This window comes from Nipponia nippon, unplaced genomic scaffold, assembly GCF_047370975.1.
Source record: "Nipponia nippon isolate SJK-2023a ecotype South Korea unplaced genomic scaffold, ASM4737097v1 scaffold_4, whole genome shotgun sequence".
Lineage (NCBI taxonomy): Eukaryota > Metazoa > Chordata > Aves > Pelecaniformes > Threskiornithidae > Nipponia > Nipponia nippon.
Genome location: NW_028262358.1, coordinates 56085271 through 56106044, shown reverse-complemented (window position 1 = coordinate 56106044; position 20774 = coordinate 56085271). Strand labels below are relative to the sequence as shown.

At 36.2% G+C, this 20774-nt stretch overlaps 1 protein-coding gene across 1 annotated transcript in view; it reads right to left on the bottom strand.

Annotated features, from left to right (window-relative positions):
- Window positions 1–20774, bottom strand: part of ESR1 (estrogen receptor 1) — a 167855-nt gene that overhangs the window by 66403 nt on the left and 80678 nt on the right. Inside the window, 1 exon segment of the mRNA XM_009466299.2 lies at window positions 7183–7299. Within this exon segment, the coding sequence (XP_009464574.2) occupies window positions 7183–7299 (117 nt within the window).

Below are 20774 nucleotides of genomic sequence, written 5' to 3'. Positions count from 1 at the left end.
ACTTTGATGCCATTGCTGCCATTGGCAAAACTAAGTGATTGCAAAAGAAAAACAGTGTGAACAAGCCAACAGTTCCCTTATGAGCACAAACCTGAGTATCATCTAAGCACAACTGGCTTTAGAGTCTAAAAGGTGGATGCAAGCAAGGTAGCTGTCTCCTGATGACCTCTTCCAGTAATTTTGCTTTGCAGATAGATAGACCTCATTAGGCACACTTCCGCTGAATTAAATAGATTTTTCATGCTTTATTGGAAATAAAATAAAATTCTATAGCTTCCTCTAAAACATAAGGTCACTGTGGCTGCTGTACATAAGCAGAGGTCAGAATATAATTACATTCTTGATAGATTTATAACAGATGGAGATTGCCGAAGCTATGACTGCAATGTAGGTCCTAATATTGTAATGTATCTATCTCGGCATAGTGGTCCTTCCAAGGTGATTTTGAGAGCTTTGAGATTTTAAGAGCTTTTCTGCTTGGTTCTCTCTACATAAATACATTATTTGTAAAGTAATACCACTTTCCAAATTCAAATTTTATAGGCTTAATAAATTACTTCTTTTGAATATGATTCAGACAATCGGTCCCTTTATTTCATATCCATTTCTTTTTTAGAAAATCAAACAGAAATGTAAATTGTGCTGAAAACCCAGGTGGCTTGACAATTACTTAAATGAGAAACATTGTCTGAAATCTTCTAAAAAAATTAATCAGAATTTAATGCCTAATCTTGAGCAGGCCTGCCTCACGTGACAGTGTTTAATAGCCTGGTTTCTGACAAGGATATCTAGACACTCAGTATCATAAATAAATAACAGATTTGAGTTTGGTCTGTGCACCTGGATGTTGCAATTTTTTCTGCTCCTGAGTGGCTGATGAATGCTATATGTCTGTTTACGTGGGTGGTTTTTTTTCAAAAAATGTCTCTCATCTTTTCCCAAACTGGGGCTTTTTTCTCCTGTATCATCAGGACTACCTTCTATTAAAAGAGAAAGAGAGAGAAGCTGCAGTGGGGGGATGCATGGCCCAGGGCTTGCATTCAGATATGCTGGTTCAACTCCCAGCTCTGCCACCGGTTTGCTTACTGATCAAGTCACGTTACATATCACAGTGCCCCAGTATTCCTATCAGCTACAATGCAGACTGTAAAACTGGTCTTCCATGTAAAGTTTTTAAAGACCTGGTGACAAAAAAATGTTGTTAACAAGCAGGCAAATGTAATTTGGGGTCTCTAATGACTATTCATAACTCACAGTCTGAGAACAAATGATCTACTAATTACAGACGAAGGTGCAAGACATGATTCATACTAATCTATATTTTGGCATTCATAGCACATGTTTTAAAGAGGACATGTAGAAGAGAAGCAAGAGAAGTTCAGTTAACCCATCATTCAACTGAATCACTGTCAGTGTTGACACTCCTGCACAAATTATACTAAGTTTTGGCTACAGTAAGTATGGCAACACCCCTTTTCTAGGCAATATTTGCAGTGAAGCCATAGACATTTCAGGGGTCACAATAAAGCCTTTAGAGGAACCATACATCAACCATGATTTGGAAAAGCCAAGTAGTTTTAGGAGTACGAGTCCATTAGTATAATTCTCAAAGACAATGAGAAATTGTTACTGCTATGTTTTAGAAATTAGATAAATTAATTAGGGTATTGAAGTTATTGGGCCTGATATATCAGGATTAATAGTGCTAGAATTGAACTGTAAATGCTTCACCAAGTGAAGAACCAGCAGCTCTAGTACTCTAGGAATTTCTCAAGCTCAGCAAGAAGACACCAGCTGTTCTGGCCTGCATAGGTTTGCTCAAAACCAGTGAATGCACAGTGACATCCTGAGGTACCTGTAGTATGAACAAGTGGCAGGCAGAGGTGGAGACACAGTGAGGATCCTAGACTTCATTTAAAATTAACCAGCAATTTAAATGGGGACTGTCTCATTGCTGTATCTATTCCAAGTAATATCACACCTAAAATAATTCCTAATTAGGAATTTTTAAGTATGTAAAGACCAAAAAGCAAATGTAAACAAATGTACAGATATAATTAGCTTTACAATCTCAAAGAAGTGTTCAAGAGTAAAACATCAAAAATTCTGCAGTATTATTTTTTTAAAAAAATAGCTAGCTATAGCATATTAATAAGCATTAGACAGGTTTTCCCATTTCCAGCTGCCTGTAAAAGGTCTTGAACAACCTTGTCTAAATTCAGTGTTGAACCTGCTTTGAGCAAGTGGCCTGCCAAGAGACCTCCTGGAGTTCCTTCAAGCCCAGATCGTTCTGTGAAATGCAATAGGAAGATAAAGTATTTTTGGCAAAAGTGTTCACAACAATGGTCTCCTTCTTATATTGGGGGCAGAACAGTGAAATATTATATTTTGGGACAATTCAATGGCAACAATCCACTTTGCATGTGTACGAAGGGGGAACAGAAACATTTCACTAAAAAGTCTGGTTTCAATTCCATCTTCTTTTCCAGGAGACTGTTCTAAACTTGCAAAACTTTGCTGTAAATGCTGCTTGAGTACATGTTTTCAGCCCATCAATTACATCTTTAAAACGTACATTTCCTCATACATTTATCAGGCCCCACCTACACAGTTATTTGGCTGAGTACAGAACAGTATGTCTAATAAATATCATAAAGGTTCTCCTCAGAAAACCAAAACAGTTTCACATTGTTAATCCATTTTCCTTCATTCACTAATTTCTAATTTAAATATAATTTTTCATTAAATGATAATTGCATGGAAAACTAGAAAGTCTGGAGTCCTTCCAATGGTCCATCAGACATCGATTTACCTCCGCTTTTGAGAATGATTTTAATAACTGTGTAGCCTTTTAGCATGAACAAATATCTCATTCAGCAAGGAAGCATAGCTCTCTCCATTTAAAGACAAAAATCAGCAAGGTTCTTCTCTGACAGGATGGAAAATTTGCCAAATGCTTTTTTTCTTTTCCCTATAAAAATTTGTCTTAAACTTCAGCAACATTGTTACACTGAACCAGACTGAATTCCCATGTGGTTACAAGTGGGTAAATATTTCAGTAGAATGTAAGAGAAAAACTGAAAGCCTCCAGACTCTAGACTCCAATCTCTAGAAGTTAATGAACGTTTCTACAGGTACCTGGCATGTGGTTATAGCACACCGTTATGGCAAACCAGACTTTATTCCCTGGATTGTACCACAGTAATCTCTGAAGGGATCTCAGATACTTTGTGAGGGCAACACTGAAGGATGTAGGCTTCAAATGCACTGTAATGTTGTAATTTCATTATCACAAGAAACAACACTCAGAATCTTCTCTCTACAACATGAAATTTCAGGCTGTTCAAAGACAGTAAATACCCCTGGCCGTATACATGATCACCATCTGGATCTAGCACATGAGCACTCAAATCCTTGATTGCCACATTTCATGTAACTTGAGGTTGGGAAGCCATCAACATTTGACAACTAACAGAATTATGTAGGTCTCAGGGTGTCTAAAAATGGACTACCAGGCAAATAACTGTTTTTTCATTAAGGATCTAACCTTTAATGTTATGGCAAATTTTTGCCATAGACACTAATTCCACTAGCACCCTGTTGCTCTGATGCCACGGAACACGATGTTAAATCTGCCTTGTCACACATGAAAGGAGGGGAAGAATGTAGCATGCTAATAACTAGAAATCCCCATTCATTTACCACTCTATAAAAATACTTAATTAATAAATAACAATAAAAATAAGGCACTTTCGATTTCAGAGAATGAGGTCCTTCAGAGCCATCAGAAAGCCACTAAAACAATGAAGAAATGGAAAACTAGATCTGTACTGGAGCAGAGATCACCTGGACTATACATATCATTGGAGCTTCAGGATTGTGACTGCTGTAAAAATTCCATCTGGAAGCTGAGACCCCACCCATCGAGTGAAACAGTAAGTTGGAATATACTTCTCCAAACCAGAACAGAAACAATCTTCAAGAAAGCATCAGTGGATCATAAACAAAACCAAGGCTACTCTTCCCTGCTACCCAATCAGAAGAAAAAGGGACATGACAAGGAGCTTATTCCATGTGACCACTTTATCCTCACATACAAACAGGCCTGCAGAGACTAAATAACAACATCTAAGGCCTTTTTGGCTTATTCAGAAAGAGAGAGTGAAGCATTTGGACAAAATATAACAGCTATAAATTCTGCCTCAGATACTGACTACATAAGCAGAGATTCTGGCAGTCTAATTGTCTCTCAAAGCAGCACTGTAACAGATGCAGAAGGAAACACTTGAAAACATAAGAAGAAAGAAAATAACTGTTCAGTACTGAAAGTTTTTAGAAGATGAAAGAACAGCGGGACCAAAAAAAGATAAAACTTCCACAGAAACTCAGAGATGAATGCTCCTACAGCATAGCTCAAGAGCCACTGGAAGCCTGCTTTTTTTCTGAATGAAGCCCCAAAAACATATTTCGGTTGTGTCCACTCTATTAAAAATAACATATATGAACTCTTCTATGCTGCATTAAGTGACCTTTATGAGAAAAACCTCAGCAACCATAGTTTATAACCTATGTTTAAAATTAACCAGATATTTAATCAAGATTTTATCTAGCTTCACCCATATTTACTGAAACTCAATAATTAATATCAGCTATTGCTCAGAAGCTAAATGATAGATAAAAGTCACAAGTTAGCAGCTTTGACAATTTATTAAGAAACCTCAGCTAATTCAGTGCAGAAGGAAAACTGAGATTACATTTAGAGAAAAGAAAGATTACAGCTGTTTTCCGCTATGTCTAAAAGGTCATAAGCAAATTCTGGAGATAGATATAGAAGTGAGATGTGACACAATTGAATATTTTTCAAATGTGTGATAGAATTAATGCCTTTAAACAAGGCAAATCCTTCAATATTAACAAAATGAGATTATTTAAATTAAAAGATTAAATCAAGAGAACTATGAATTATTAGAGAAAAATCTGGACCTTGAGTTAACCACAGCACTACGTGATTCAAGTATGTTGAAGACAAGTGTTATTATAAGAGATCTATTAAAACAGAAAAGCTTAAAATATGTCCTCAGAGAAAAAAAAAAAAAAAACAAACAAACAAAACAACACACTACCAAAAATATTTTAGAACATTTAAAAGTTAACATTTTAGAAGTTAACTAGATGGCATACCAAGAATATTCACTTAACCTTTGTCTTCATCTGAGAGAAACGTGACAATTATCAAGTACTACCTAAAGAAAAGGATTTCTTTCTTCCACAGCTACTTGGACAATACGGGATTGGTAATGACTCCAGCAGAACCTTGAATGCTTTACTTCATCCTACATTAACTTTACCTTTCTTGAATACTTCATCTGCAGGCATGCCAGATTTATAACCTGAAGCTGAGGGATCTTGAGAAATTTTTCCCAGGCTTCATAAAATAAATATACTTAAACTCTTGCCTATGAACCAGTGATGGACTTCAGTGCATTATTAGTGGTCCTATAGTAGGAGCACACAGAATTTATGCACTTCATCTATTTGTTTGTAAATTCTAAGCTTTGTTTAAAAAAAAACCCAAACAAAAAACAAACAAACCCACAACATCATTGACTATTTTTGAATGTCAGTTGCTGTAGTGACTACAGAAATCTTACAGCATTGTAAAAGGAAAGGATGAAATCCACAGGACTTTACTCAAGTGAGGGTCACTGTATGAAATAAAAACTCCATAATATCTATATTAGAAAGAAAATTTGGACAAAATTGCAGTCTTTTTTTGGACTTCTTTAATCTACAGAATGTTAGTTGAGAATTCTGTGCGATTTTTAGGTGACTGAAACAATTATGTATGGAAGAGGGAAAAACCTATTAGAACATGTATCTTAGAGAATAGATACGAAAAACATCAAACCAGTACAGTGGATCATTAATTAAATACATATGAGTATAAATGGATGGAAATGTGCCAAATTAAAGATGTAATATCATCAACATAAAACATAATGATGTATCTTAACTATGGTCTGCCATAGGTACAAGGGTCAAAGCTAAAGCTGTATGGCAAATTTATGTACAGGATTTTCTGATTTTAGTTTGCCTTATCTGAAACTTTAACTTCTCCGGACCATAGCTGTGATACTAATGATAAACATTTTACTTTAAAGAGTTCTAGCCATATACACCAGGATGTTAAGACAGAAACAAAAAACTCTGGATCCATAACCTAAATCTTATTAAAGATATCAGCTACTGTCTTAAGTGCTAGAACTAAAAAGAGATTTGGCACCTTCCTCCTGCTTGCATCCCAAAACTGAGATTAACAAAATCAGTCTCAGTTCTTGCCTAATCCTTGAGTTGAGAAAAATGCAGATAAAACCTCAAAGCGAAGCAACAACTGACTAGTTTTCCTCTACTCTTTCCCCTTTACTCTTTCTCCCAAGATTCCCAGACTTCACCTACCTTGATAGCACAGACTGGACTTATAAACAATCCTTTGTTGTGGGAAGAATAAATGTGATTAACTACTCCTCTCTTGCCCCAGATTTTTTGTGAAATAGGTAAGCGTTAAGTGTGCCAGAGAAAGGGGGAAACAATCTGTAATTTAACAATCAGTTCCTTTCACTTATAAGACATGGATTCTAACACTTTCTCTTCTGAGCACTTGCTAGTTTGCTAAATTTTCCTATAGAAATAGGTTTCAATAAAACTAGTGATTATTCTTCAGTAATAAAAGCAATCTGAATTTTTAAGGTTTTCTTCTGCTTTAGAGCAAATATGAAATTTTATGATTTCCTGTTCTTAAACATTCATAATTCTTAGGAGCTTGGCTTTTTAAAAAGGATTAAAAATAGGTAACTTCTGTCTGCTTTTGACAAACATAAGTTACTGTAACTGTGGTGTCTACCACGAGACACCAAAAAATAATGAATTAAAAATATTAACAGAAGAATCCTAACTCCATCGAAGTCAATGTTCCTATTAATTTTGATACAAATTTGGGCAAGAATAATAATATGGTATTTGGAAGGTTTTTATTATTTATTTAATGACTCTTTGATTTCATACACTTCAGCTCAATAAAATTAGCTGCTTCCTCCTTTAGAAACCATATCAGCTGTCCAATGAAGTTAAAAGACAGGAAGGCAGATACCAATGCTGAGGATTTGTTGATTGTTGTGTACATACCACCTTTCATCATTCCCACTTCATAGCATTTCCTTAGTCGGCAAGCCTGGCAACTCTTTCTTCTGTTCTTGTCAATGGTGCACTGGTTAGTAGCAGGACACATGTAGTCATTGTGCCCTGTAAAACCAGAGGGAAAGTAAGGACACAGTTATACAGAGACACGAGAAAACTGCTTATTATACTCTCTTATTTTTCACTGAGTATTTGGTACAGCATCTAACATCTCAGGAAGAAGGTAGGGTTACCACCATAATCTATCATAAAAGTATTGATATGGAAAGTGAAACTAACATCTATTCACAATACATTTATTCACAAGTTCTTTAAAAGTACTATTAAAAACACAAATTACAACTTCTGCAGAATAATTAAAATAATGAACAACTAAAGCAGTCAGAAGAGAGGATAGATTAATATGAACAAGTCCCTTGACTTCCTTGCTCTTAGCCTGAGAAATATTGTGCCATCCGGTCCATGTGCCTGTGTTGATGTTTAGCCAATAGACTGCACAAAATGGTTAGAGGTTTATAGAATTAAAAAGGCCTATGCACAAAACATTCTTTGGTATCTACCACAATCTGGGGCAGTTAAGAAACAAACAACAACAATATAAAATAGAAGCAACTACCATTAATTAATTGTATCTCAGGGATAAATCAGTCTAAGTCCAATTGCATGTCTACTGATATAAGCAAAAACCTTTTGTCATGACAAATTCTTAAATTACCATATGCTGCAACCAAGTTTGGTACTGGTACCTTTTCCATCAGAGCTCCACTTCCTCATTTATTACCCTCTACATCTCAATTCTCATTACAAACATTTTCAGCGTACCATAATTTGTTACTGTCAACAAGCCTCTACTGCAATTTTCCCTTAAAAAATGTGTGCTTAAACCTGCTATAAAATTATTTTCCAACCATAGACAAAGTCTAGCAAGGACAAAAAAAGACTATCCGAAATGACCGTAATGGTGCTCTGTATTCATCTAAACACAACTAAGGTACAGCACACAACGAAACAATTTTACTGCAGAACTGTTTGTTCTTTCTTTCAGGTCAATGGATCAGCTTGAGTAGAGTAGGGTGGAGGTTTGACAGAGGCCTTGGTCTCATCAAATCATCTATCCTTGACTAGAAATCAGAAACTAGAGTAAAAATTACTATCAGATTACACCAGGAACATCTGCTATCTAATGCTACATAACTGGGATCCAATCAAAATAATCAGCCAAACTGTAAACTTGTTAATATGGTGACAGCTGACTACACACTGTCTCAAACAGACAGAATTATTATTTTTTTAGCTCTACTTGACACAACAGTATAATACTGGAAAAATCTGAATCCACAGACTTTGCTCCAGGACTGAGGTAAAAAGGTAGAACAGAAACACTACCTCAACCTCAGCATGAAAGACTATTTTAATTTTCAGTTCCTCTGGTAGGATACAGACTGTTCTATACCTGATTCAAAATATTTCACATGTAAGGAAAAAAAAATTAAGTCAGAAAGAAAACAGCCTCAACCATACAAAAATGCAAGGGAAACGGAGCAAAAAGGGAAGGACATGCATTTAAGAAAATGCACTTTTATTAGGTCACACTAAACAGCAGCAAAAGATTGTAGCACCTGCACTCAATTGCCAGCCTTGTTTCATAAGCCAAGCTCTGAAGTAGCATGAGAGAAAGATGGAAAACTTTAATTACTCTGTTTAAAAACAAAGAAAGACTTTGACAGTGTATCCGATCTTCTTCCTAGTAAAGTTAAAAGATAAATTCACAAGGGGAATGAGCGCAGGCCCTGAATTCAGCAAATAATTCAGAACACCATTTAGCGCTCTGTAAAATAAGCAGATAAATGTTTAACACAAGCTTACCACCTTTGCTGGACTGGCTGATGATCATAAGGTTCAACTCTCTCTCAAAAAAAAGTGACAGTATGCAAAAATCAAAAATCAAGTGGAATCAATATCAGCAGGGCAGCCATCCTTTTTCACAGTGCTTATGTCGGTGATGATAACCTCTCATTTTGCTCTGGACCTAGGTTTCCTTATGCAAACTGCAAGCGTTTGGGAATAGGCATTTGGTTTGTAGAATAATACATAAAATAATCCTATTTGTGATAGAGGTACAGTCCCTACTGAAATTAGCTTGATTCATATTATCATATTTTTACACTGAAAAGTTTTATCTTAAATATACACTTTAAAGGTTAGCATAATTAGTCTGTTTTCATGCACATGACCTGCACCTTAGACAATCCACTCTTCTTTCAAAGTGCTTGACAGACTTCACAGAATAAAACCTGTAAAATTTTGAATGCAAAAAAAGAAAGATCTGTGTGCGAGGGGCAGAATTCTTCAGACTACGAGTGCCATAGTAATGTCATTGGTTAGACTTCATATTTGCTGTAAATCTAAGAAGAAGATAATGTATTTAATATTTCTCATAATTTTTGGTTAAGTTTAACCAACATGCCTTCAGGAGACTGGAAAAGATGCAAGCAACCAGAGGAAAACATTTGGTAATTAGAGTACACAGTAGAAATGAATATCAAATTAATCAGGGAAGAGGAAAGAGAAAAAGGGAAGCAGTAAGGCAGGAACCTTTCCTGCTTCTCCACAATACCTTCTGATTTCAAGTATTCAGTCACAGGAAGTGAGGAAGGAAGTTTCCTTTGCAAGGCACAGACACAGATTAGGGCAGTCTAGCTTGGGGTGGCATGGAAGGGAAAAAGGTAGAAGAACATAATTAAGGAATAGGTAACACGCAAAGACAAGTTGTATCTTAAAGTGAAGTAGTATAACTCAATAACTCTGCTGTAAAGTGAATTGTCTTTTAATTATTCTACCTTTTATTTTATCCTTAAAGCTCATCTCTCAGCAAAGTTGATTCTGAACAATCTGACTTACGAGAAGGGATTTCTCACTGGTGGGAATAGTTAACATGAAAATGGAACACATCCACAGTTGCCCAGCTGCCTGCACTTTGTTTTCATGGTATCCAAAGAGAAATACATGCTAGAAGAGAAGCTAATTAGGCCATTTGGATAGTTGGTATCACAGGAATACTGAGAGGAAGAAATGTATTCAGTGATCACTGCCACTTGACCTCTGTGGTCTTATAGGTTTTCTTAAAATAAATTATCAGATAACCTGCACAAAATTAAAGGCAGGGAGTTTAATAGGGTAGAGCCCCTAATTTTAATCCCCCCATATGTATGACTTGCACTGTCATGAGCTACAAAGGAAGAGTTTAAGGGAGCTATTGGAGGAGCTTGAGGAGGGGTGGTCTGTTTTTCTTATGATATCTCCCACATCATACATTTTAAAACAGTGAAAGTAACATTAAGTATTTTTATAGCACTTTATTACATGCTAAGGTATTTCCAGAACAGGGTGCGAAGATCTGGCTCTTTTCTCAAAGCACTAATTTTAGATGTGACAATCTGTATGACAACGACCAACAGTGGAGGGGGGGAGGATGAGGAAGCAAAATGTCAACAAGAAGGTAATGGCTGAAATTAGGATGATATTCAGTTTATTCTAACCTCCCCTGTCATAGCCAGAGCTTTTTCTTACTGCACATGCAGTCTGACTTTCCCTCATCATGTGGCTAGTATTCATGTACAGAGACTCATCACTGTCCGTCTAGAGGGTTCTCGAGATAGCTGTGGTGTATGCAAGAGCAGCGCATGCTTGAATTGGAATGGACCGATGATTTATCTGTGAGGGCTTCAGTCAGTAAAACAATCCATATTTCTTTAAAGTTAAGTGTTACTACATTCAGTAGAACATTTAAGCATCTGCATACTTCTAGCAAGTAGTCCCAGCACAGTATATATGGTTAAAGTTAAGTACATGCTTGAATATTCCACTGAATTGCAACTTTGAAGAGCTGAGTTCATTCTGACCTTGACCAGCAAGAATGAAAATTGGGTTCATATTAATATATCAATGGCAATTAACATAACACAGAAATGTTTTTTTCTTAAATGTGTAAACAGTTGCCATGTTATATTCCAATAACCATCAAGGTTAGCTTGAGGGAATGATTAGTTTAAGCAGTACAAAAGTTGTAAAAAAAATGAACTAAGGAAACCGACATGTCAGCATGCCAGCCTAAGAATGCTTAATGACAATTCTACAAAGCCAATAAAGGAACATTTTTGCCAGGTGAATTTTTTATCACACCTAAACTGATGCAGTTGAATTGACTCATCATACATTTCAAACAAAGCCAGTAATAATTATTATCCTTTTACTAATACATGCTTTTCCTTTAATTATTCTTTTATTTTCAATCCTCAGGTCACACAAATTTCTTAAACTATTCTTTATCTATCTGCGTAAGGCATTTCCAGGTTAGCCGTTACCTGTGGAAGCACCAGGTCCTTCTATGATCTTATTCTGACAGTGAAATTAGCAGAATTTCATACATGTAGGTGAAGGGAAGTCTAGAGTGTAGACTTTATCCACACCTTACGGTACCAAGCAAATAACGAGTGGGAAGACTGCAGACAAAAAGCAAAACCTTGGAAAGAATAGCCTCAACAGCAAGTGGAAAGTTTTCAGTAAAAACAGTAAAAAGAAAAAAAAATAGCACCTGGACATTGCATATGCTAACCCAGTATGAACAAATGTTGAATGTAAAAGACAAAGTTATATCAATTTTAAGTTAAAGTGCCCCAATAAAACTGCACTGATTGATTTTAAAATCTCACTCTTTCCTAACAGGTTTCACGAAAGAACAGAAGGTTATGCCTAATTCCTTTATAAGCACAGACACTCAAATTCACAGCTTAATTACCCTTAGACAAGGTCTTCGGATTTGGAACTTGGGTTCTCTTAGCAACTACCCGGTACTGCTGAAAAGACTAATCATTTTCTGTTTTTAAACTAGCAAGACATTAGTACATGTAACAGTAAGGAAAAGGGCCTATAAGATAGTAAAACATATTTCCTTTGCATCCAGTGAGCAAGCCCTCCTTCTACGCATACCTCGGAAAGAAAGATCACAGAACCACTGAAGAAGGAGAAAGGAGGAAAGGTTAAATCTATATATTCTGTATTATGTCCTTCAGCTGTGTCATGTAGCTCCCACACTGAGTGCTCACCTTCCAGTGGAATCTTCTTGCCTTCACGTACGTATAGCACTGTTCACATGAGCAGTTAATTCAAGCCAAATGGTTATGATACTGACCTTTTTAACCTTTCCATATACTATTTCAGCTAACAGGAAAAATGAAGAAAAAAGAATGAGAATGGACATTGCATGAGGTTACCAAGCCTGCTGCCATCTCACCAGTTTAATAACGCATGAACATATACACTGAGAAATATTTTATATAAATATAAAATTATATTTTCTACTCCCACATATTTTCAAAGTTTTTATTATTGGCCTTAGTCCTAAAATTTCAATTGGTGTTTCATCTACTATTTCAGGATTATGATACCATGTGCAAAGTTTACTACACCCTAATTCCATTCCCATCTTTTTTAATTTTAGGCAAGGAAACAAAATAGGAAGTATATTCTTTCTTCATGACAAAAAAAAAAAAGACACCAATTGAGATCCCAGTCCCTACAAAATCTGGTGAGGAGTGTGACATCTAGGTTCTGTTTCCCTATCTGATAAATCACAATTATTTTAAATCCTTGGCACGTGATTAAACCAACAGCTGTGTAAAGGAAAAACTCCCACAATGTATTACTCACAACCATCTCAATATGATCCCTCCAGAGACAAAAACCTTTTTCGGAGCGAGTCGTAGGCAAGCCACGGCTATCTTATTCCCATAGACTTTGAATGAAATCTCTTGTATTTTTAGCTTCCCAGTTTATTTGAGCTAAAATGGGAAGGGGTGGAATTCTACTACAGAAAACTCCCACAACTTAACATAAAGAGGCCAAAAAGTTAAATATATTGCAAATTACTCTTGTGCACTTAAAATCCAATCAGTTGTTAGCAAGAAAATAAATATAACTCTATTTTTATTCCAGGTATAACATCAGGTTTTGGATTGTGATGGGACCTACTGAATAAGTTTAGCTAGTCTTATTTTATATTTGGATCTTTGGTACCTGAGTGGTTCCTGGTATCATAAAGTTTGCAGGGATCTGTAATGTATTTATCATTACAGTACCTCTGTAGAGGAGGTGCTGGTATTTGTATTTTACTGGGGGGGGGGGGGGGGGGGTGGGGGACAGGATTTTCACTGTGCAGAGCGTGCAGTGGATGTAGGCATTTCCAAGCACAGTGAGTTTTCTGCATTGAAGTCTGTGAAACAGAAACTGCAGTACAGTCAACTCCTCATTGGTTAAATTATTATACTAATCTTTAACATCAGTATTTTGACAATGTACTACTTCCTCAGGCAAAGTAAAACCTATTTATGCTCTTCTTTTATTTACTGATATATATCTCTGCTCCTTGGTTTGCTCACTTATACCCTAACATCATCCATGCTCTATGGAAGATTCATCCATTTTATAGCCAGAAGGGTCAACGAAGATAACTTAGTATGTTGTCCTGCATATCTCTAGCCACATTTTAGAGTGGGGAATAACTGTGCTATTTATAACAAAGGAAGTCCAACTATTTCAACAATTTGTGACTAAGTTAAATCAAATTTTTGAGAGAAATACATAATTCAAAGAATTCAGACAATATTTACTACATCTGTTACTAAATTATACCAGCAGTTAATTGCCATGCTAGTTCTTTTACAGTAACTCTGAACTAGTACACATACTTCAATAAAGTTTGTTAATAGTCTCCTTTTGGAAATAAATTATGTCAAAGATCACTTCATGCACTTCCAGTACATTTATCATTTCAGTCATCTTACACAGTTCTCTCTAGTTTGATTTCTACTTTTCAAAAGTGACTGCAAAGGACAACTTAACCTACAGAAAGTCTGAAAGTTCATGGGAGTGAAACTTACGGAGCCAGTTTAAATCAATAAACCCACCTGAGTTAAAAGAGGTTACAAAAAACATATTTCCTTTCACCCTCTCTAAAACCAAGTGGATCAGTTAAGCACTTTCCCACTGGATGAGCAAGCATGTTCTCTTGTAATTTGTAAATGCAAAGTGCTTGCCCCGCCCCCCCCCAGTGTGACTATATTGAACTGCTGACAGCCTCAGTCCTGAGCTAGGAATAATGTGAGTTTCCAAATGAAATATTCATTAAATATTTGCAACATGAAATACTGGTTTTTTGTTGCTTGATATGGCACAACAATCATATTGCAGAGGAAGTAAAACACCGTTAAAGCTAATAATACAGGATACATCAAGTACAGTTTCTAAGGGCTAAGAATTTTGTCTAGGAGATGGGAAAAGCTTTGGACTTGGCAGAGGAAAAACCAGTGACCATTTATAAAATCAGATAACAATCAGTGTGTGTTCTCTACTTTCTGGTAAAGTGTGTTACCCAACTTCAGAAAGGCTTTCAACATTGCCTGGGGTGACATTTCATATGTCAGCTAGGAAAATATAGTTTAGATGATTTCAGAAAACCAGTCTCAGGGAAGAACTATCAGTGTTCACTGTTACAGGGGAAGCTGATATTGAATGAGGCTCCATAGTGTCTGTCCTGGATTCAGTTCTATACAGTACTTTCCTCACTGATGGGTAATGGACTGGAGTTTTTATTTTCTTAAATGTTATTCATTTGTAGGTGACATTTATATGTGTTAGAAGAACAGAGAAAAGACCAGACTACTCTGCTAGTCAGACGAAAATATATCTGAAATAAATGGCAGGAGTCTACAGGATAAGAATTCTAAATTATCTTGCCAAACTGGAGACAGCACATAGGAAAAAATCACTACATTGAAATAGGAATAATCAGATGCACAAAACAAGATGGGAAATAACTGGTTTCTTCTCTAGAAAAGTACGCTTATTGTGCATCACACACTGATCATGAGTGAAGTGTCATGTTTTTGCAAATAAAGCAAACCTTGCACCATGATGGATGTAGACAAATACCACCAGCTGGGGTTGTAAGGTAATCCTATTGCTCTGTTCAGTACTCATAAAGCATCATATAGAAGGAAATCATGCTTCAAGAAAAAAGAAAACAGGGCAAAGTGAAGAATCTCCAAAATAGAGCAACTAGAAGATTAGAAGTCCAGAAAACAAAACCTATGAGAAAAGGTTGAATAAACTGTGTTTCTTCAGATTAGGTAAACCAGAATAATTTTTTTTTAAGTGTGATAGCAAGCTGTTGCAGAAGGAAAGAGAACAATATGTGGCATGATAGACAGGAAAATAAGTGACGAGCTTAACCTGCAGGAAGGAAGATTCAAATTTCATAGTAGCCTTCAAAGATAAGGAGAATAAAACATTGGATCGGGCTACAGGTTTTTAAGAAGCAGTTCAATAAATATATGGAAGGAATTGGCAACAGTTGATCCTATCACAAGACAGAAAGATGGACTAGGGCTCAAGGTCCACTGCAGCCCTATGATTTGCTTAGACCATGAAAAATAAGGAAGTATCTTGGATGCGAACATCTTAAGTCACTGTCACAGCCATGCTGAACACAGCACTTAAAACTCACTGGAAAAGTAGGACACTCAAAGTTGTCTTACGAGGAAAAAAAACCTATTGACTCTTGCCTTTCAATAACACCCAAGTTTCTGAAACAAGATCACCATCAGTTATACTGCTGATATTAAAAATGCACATTAGGGGACAATGATCAGAGCATGTGTTTAACTCAAGGGGCTCTACAGAAAAACTACTAAAAAACCAAAAATAAATCAGAAGAAGTTTCAGAAGAACCTGGCTGACCACAAGCTGTTAAAGCAGTCCCAGTGATGGCTAAACCCTGGTGCACTTTCCAAGCACACGTTTCCTGGCCTTCGAACTTCCAACAGTCACCTACCTCTCTAACTGGAACTGTGTGTTTTCCACCCTGAGAGTAGATACCGGTCTGCAGCCCCCTTTTTATTTGCTGTGATTACCTCTGCTAGTCTCACTTAGGTTCATGTTTTGTAGTTTTGCTCTTTCTGCTGACAACTCATAGAATCAGTGTACAAGCAGTCTTATTAGGGAGTTTCTGTCTTCTTGGCTGCAGGATCAGTGCAGCATTTGCAGCTGTTATCAAACAGATTACAAAAATACCATGAAAACAGAAGACGATAATGGAAAGTTAAAGGGAAGATCTCGGAAACTTCCCAAATTGACAATATTTCAATTGCTGCACTGCAGCATTACCTAAACACCCACTTATTAGGCACGTTTAACCAGTTAAATTCTCTCCAACTCAGATGAAAATATGTATATATTATCACCACTCCTAGCATTAAATTTCGAACTACATACTTTCAACAAAGTACAACTCTATCACTGTGAAGTTAAAACAAGTGATAACACTCAAAGTCTATTGCCAAAACTCTCCTACTTGATGGTCAGAAGGCATAACTGTTAAATAAAATCCATGTTCAAGCCACACAAGTAAAATACTTCCTAGTTTCAAGAATTCCTGCACTTCAGAGACCACTATCTCTCTGTCATTGACATTAATGGCAGGCCTCTGGAATCCCTCAGCATGGCTATTCATCCATTCTCACATGCCAATCTGTTCTTGATGGACTGGTACTGCCTCCCATCATGCAATAATTCTTAACTGAATATTTGTGAAATATCCCAGATTTTTGTCTGAATATACAGCTGTGAGAAAAGACAGAGAAGGTGCACCTGAAAAACATCAGAAGGGCATATGAAGGAGGCAGGGAAATAGAACTGGAGATTTCTAAAATAATTCAGCAATTCTGAGATCAAGATACCCTCCAATGTAAGGAGCTACCCCTTGTTTGCTCTGAATCGCTTGTGCTCCCACTGAGGGTTCTCATCCCCACATACGTAGGCATTTGTTGGATGCTTGTCAGAGATGGTAAGAGTAATTTCTTCCTGTCCTGTACCCTTTGTTGGTTATCCAAAAAACAAGAGATTTAGAAGGAGGGGGAAATAATGCGTGCGTCACAAGGGGATTTTTAATTTGTAAATAGCATTTGTAAGGCTGATGTTGAAATACTTCATCCAATTCTGACATCCAAATTTTAAAAAGGCTATTATGGGTGTGGGGGGATCAGAAAAGGTGCAAAGACAAAGGACTCAGAAGATAGAAAGATATGCAGCAGGAGACTGAAACATTTTAGTTCAGTGAAGATATCAAGGTCATTTGATTCTAACAACTTAAGTTATAAGAACTTCCCAGAGGAGAGAGATACTAGATACTAAGTCTGGTTTGTGGATGTGATGTAAAAGCCAAAGTAATTCAAATGAGAATGGTAACTTTATAGCAGATAGGAGGACAAATTATTGGAATAAGCAATCATTGTAAGAAAGCTTTTGAGCCCACAGACCAAGGCTGGATATCTTCTAAAAGATTTACCTCCATCAAATTACTTTGCTTTGTACATGGACAGCATATAAAGTTTATATTGAGAGAAGACCAGATTTGATGATCTAGTGGCCCTTCTTGGTCTTAAAATCCATAAATATTTTAGTAGAGAAGTACAGTGTGCTGTGATGTGACTGCTTGTTATGCATCTGGATTCAAGTCAGTTGACCAAGTACACTCCTGAAGGCTACATGTGCTGAGCAAAGAATAAAGCACTCTTCTATCACCAAGCAACACAGTGTTCTTGGTGTCATATGATTTTTTTCTCTCCCATGAAACATTATACATTAATATCAGTCTGCACAGAGTTTTCTCAAAACAAGGTTCCAAATCACTTTTGGGACATAAACTAACAAAATAGACTGACACGGGCAGTTTCAGGAGGCAGCTGAGATTTTCCACCAACCATCTGTTTTTTAAACAAAATTGAGCAGTTGCACATATTGAAAGATAGTTACTAATTCAGGTTGCCCTTTAAGCATTAACTGTTTGACATCAAAGAGAAACAACTTAGCATTTAAAATTCACAAAATATTTCCAGAACCATTCCAGCTCACCTGGATAAAAATGAAGCCATCCATCTGCACCTCAGGTAAGGTCCAATGCAGATGTGAGTTTTCACAAAATTTAAGTATATACTTATGCAAGTAAGCGTAGATACCGCAGATATCACTGAGAATAACAGATACACAGGGAGGAAAGGGATTGCCCACACAGCTTGTTCATTGTTCATGTCTGTACTCACTTTTTGCTGTGGTTCTATTAAGAACCACATAGCATGTTTGACTATAGTCAAACTTCGCTACAGCAATTCTCCTGTAAAATCTCTGATGAGAAGTATAAAAATGACGAAGCATCTCTACATCTATATATGTATTGAGAAATACAGGACAGCAAAGCACAAAAGTAGCATAGTTACCTTGCATTTAAAGAAAGACACACTACAAACAGCAACAAAAATCTTTGTTGAAAGCATTCTGTGTTATTCTTGTTTATACAAGCAAGTCCTGTGTACCTCAATACAGTTTAACCATATGATTCCCAGGAAATTTTTGTCCCTTTTTTAGGAATGCATATCATATATACAATGCAGATATAATAATATTTAGTCCATGTATTCTTCTACACATACACGTACACATTAGTAGCATTCATTCCTAGATATCTGATCACAACCAATTTAAAACTATTACCATCTGCATGGTAAATGGCATGTTTTCTCATGTATTCTTAATCTAAAAATTACTTTCATTTTCATAAATTGGACACATATCCAATGAGAACATGTAACTGCTGAGGTAGAGATCTTTTCCAGATCCAGCAGGAAATTCAAAAAATCCCTTAGTTCATCAAGACTGGGTACCTATGACTTTAAAAGTCCTTTAGAGGACTTTTCATACCATCTGTGATCAAGTGATCACAATTCTCTCACAAGTACTCATATTCTTGAATTACTTTCTTGATATTAGTGGATGCCATTTTTTACAATAGCCGTTAACCACAAAAGAGGTAGATAAACTGGAAAAAGTACAGAGGAGTTTAACAAACAGGATCAGAAGTCTAGAAAGCATGTTCTACTGAAAGAAGTGGGTTTGTTTAGTCTAAAAAAAGAGAAGACTGAGGAAAGATATGATAACGGTCTTCAACTATGTAAAAGGTTGTAATAAGTTTTCTTCATGCCCACAAGGGATAGGGTAAGAAGCAATGGGCTTAAATTAGAGCAAACATGACTTAAAGATCAAAAAAGGCATTTTACAGGCCACTGGAAACTTAAGCTTTAAATTTTTAAAGCTTACCTACTTAAAAAATATGTTAAGTATATAAATGAAGCAAGAACTAAATTTACTAATTAGCGTGTACTGTAGCACAAATAGATAACAGATCCATTGTGGAGGACCACAACATTTGTCCACATAGAGACCAGGACAAAACAATCCAAGTGCTGACATAGAACCATGGAACTCAATGAAAGAGTCAGATTCATTTCTTCTTCCATAATGGCCAAAAGCTGAAGATCTGTGCTGTGCAATTACTTGGTAACTATTACTTTTGCTTAAGAATACTTCAGTTTTCACTTCGTTGCTGACTTAGTTCAGTTCAAGTACGAGGACAGAATTTCAAAATTCTAAGAATAGTTCTGATTTGGTCAGGGGAACTCAAAAGGAAAAATAACAAAAAACGCTCAATAAGGGAGCTGTTCTCCCGATGTCACAAGTTTAAGAAAATCATTCTGATGTTAAGAGAAAAGCATTTCACCCTTTCTCCCTTCAGTGTCGCTTATTATTGACCTCTGGCTGCAACCACTCTCTTTTCTAAAAAGAATTTCGATGAGTCTGGAAAAGCAGAACTACAAGTAACTATTAAGTAATCACTGACATTCAAATCATTTCATCAATGTCTACCCCTCAGCCAATCTTTCATTTGTTCTTTAATGCGGGGAAAATTCTGAGCTGAATGCTGGAAGTTTTATTTAACTTACCTCAGTGAGTTACCATGACTACCATGCAACAAAACAGGCAATAATCACACCTTGCGATATGAGGTAAAAACTGTTCCTCACTATGTTTACTTCAAAAAAGGAGCGACAGGAAATGTTGTGTCTATATATCACCTGGAGATTTAAAAAACTATAGAAACCCAACTTAAGCATAGTGCTTTACTAGTTTTCTGTTTGGAAAGGAAGAAATCTGTTTTATTTTCTTCTTCAAAATAAGACTTAGATACTGAACAGTACCTGTATTTTCAGGACAACCATTCTTATTTCTTACTCATTTTAGGAGATGTTGAACAAAGCAAAAAAGTATCCATTCCACAGAGTGACAGGCATTTAAATCAATAATTATCTCAGACACAGTAATTAACACTGTTTCTGTTAGATGCCCTTTACTCCACTGGACACCTTGCACAGTATATTTTTAGCCACGACAAGACTGTGAACTAAACCTTTCTGTGTATAGTTCAAAGCACTGCTTTGCGGACAGATACAAATTCTATTTCATCAAGGAAACATTCCTTTTCAATATTGGTTCTCAAAAAACATCTCACATCTTCAAGGAGTTGAGATTTGGATTGAGCCATCTTGCTAATGGAGCACTAAATTAAAATTAATAAATCAATTGACATTAATTAATCTTCATCTGACAGGGAAGTCTCAAAAAAAATTGTTTTG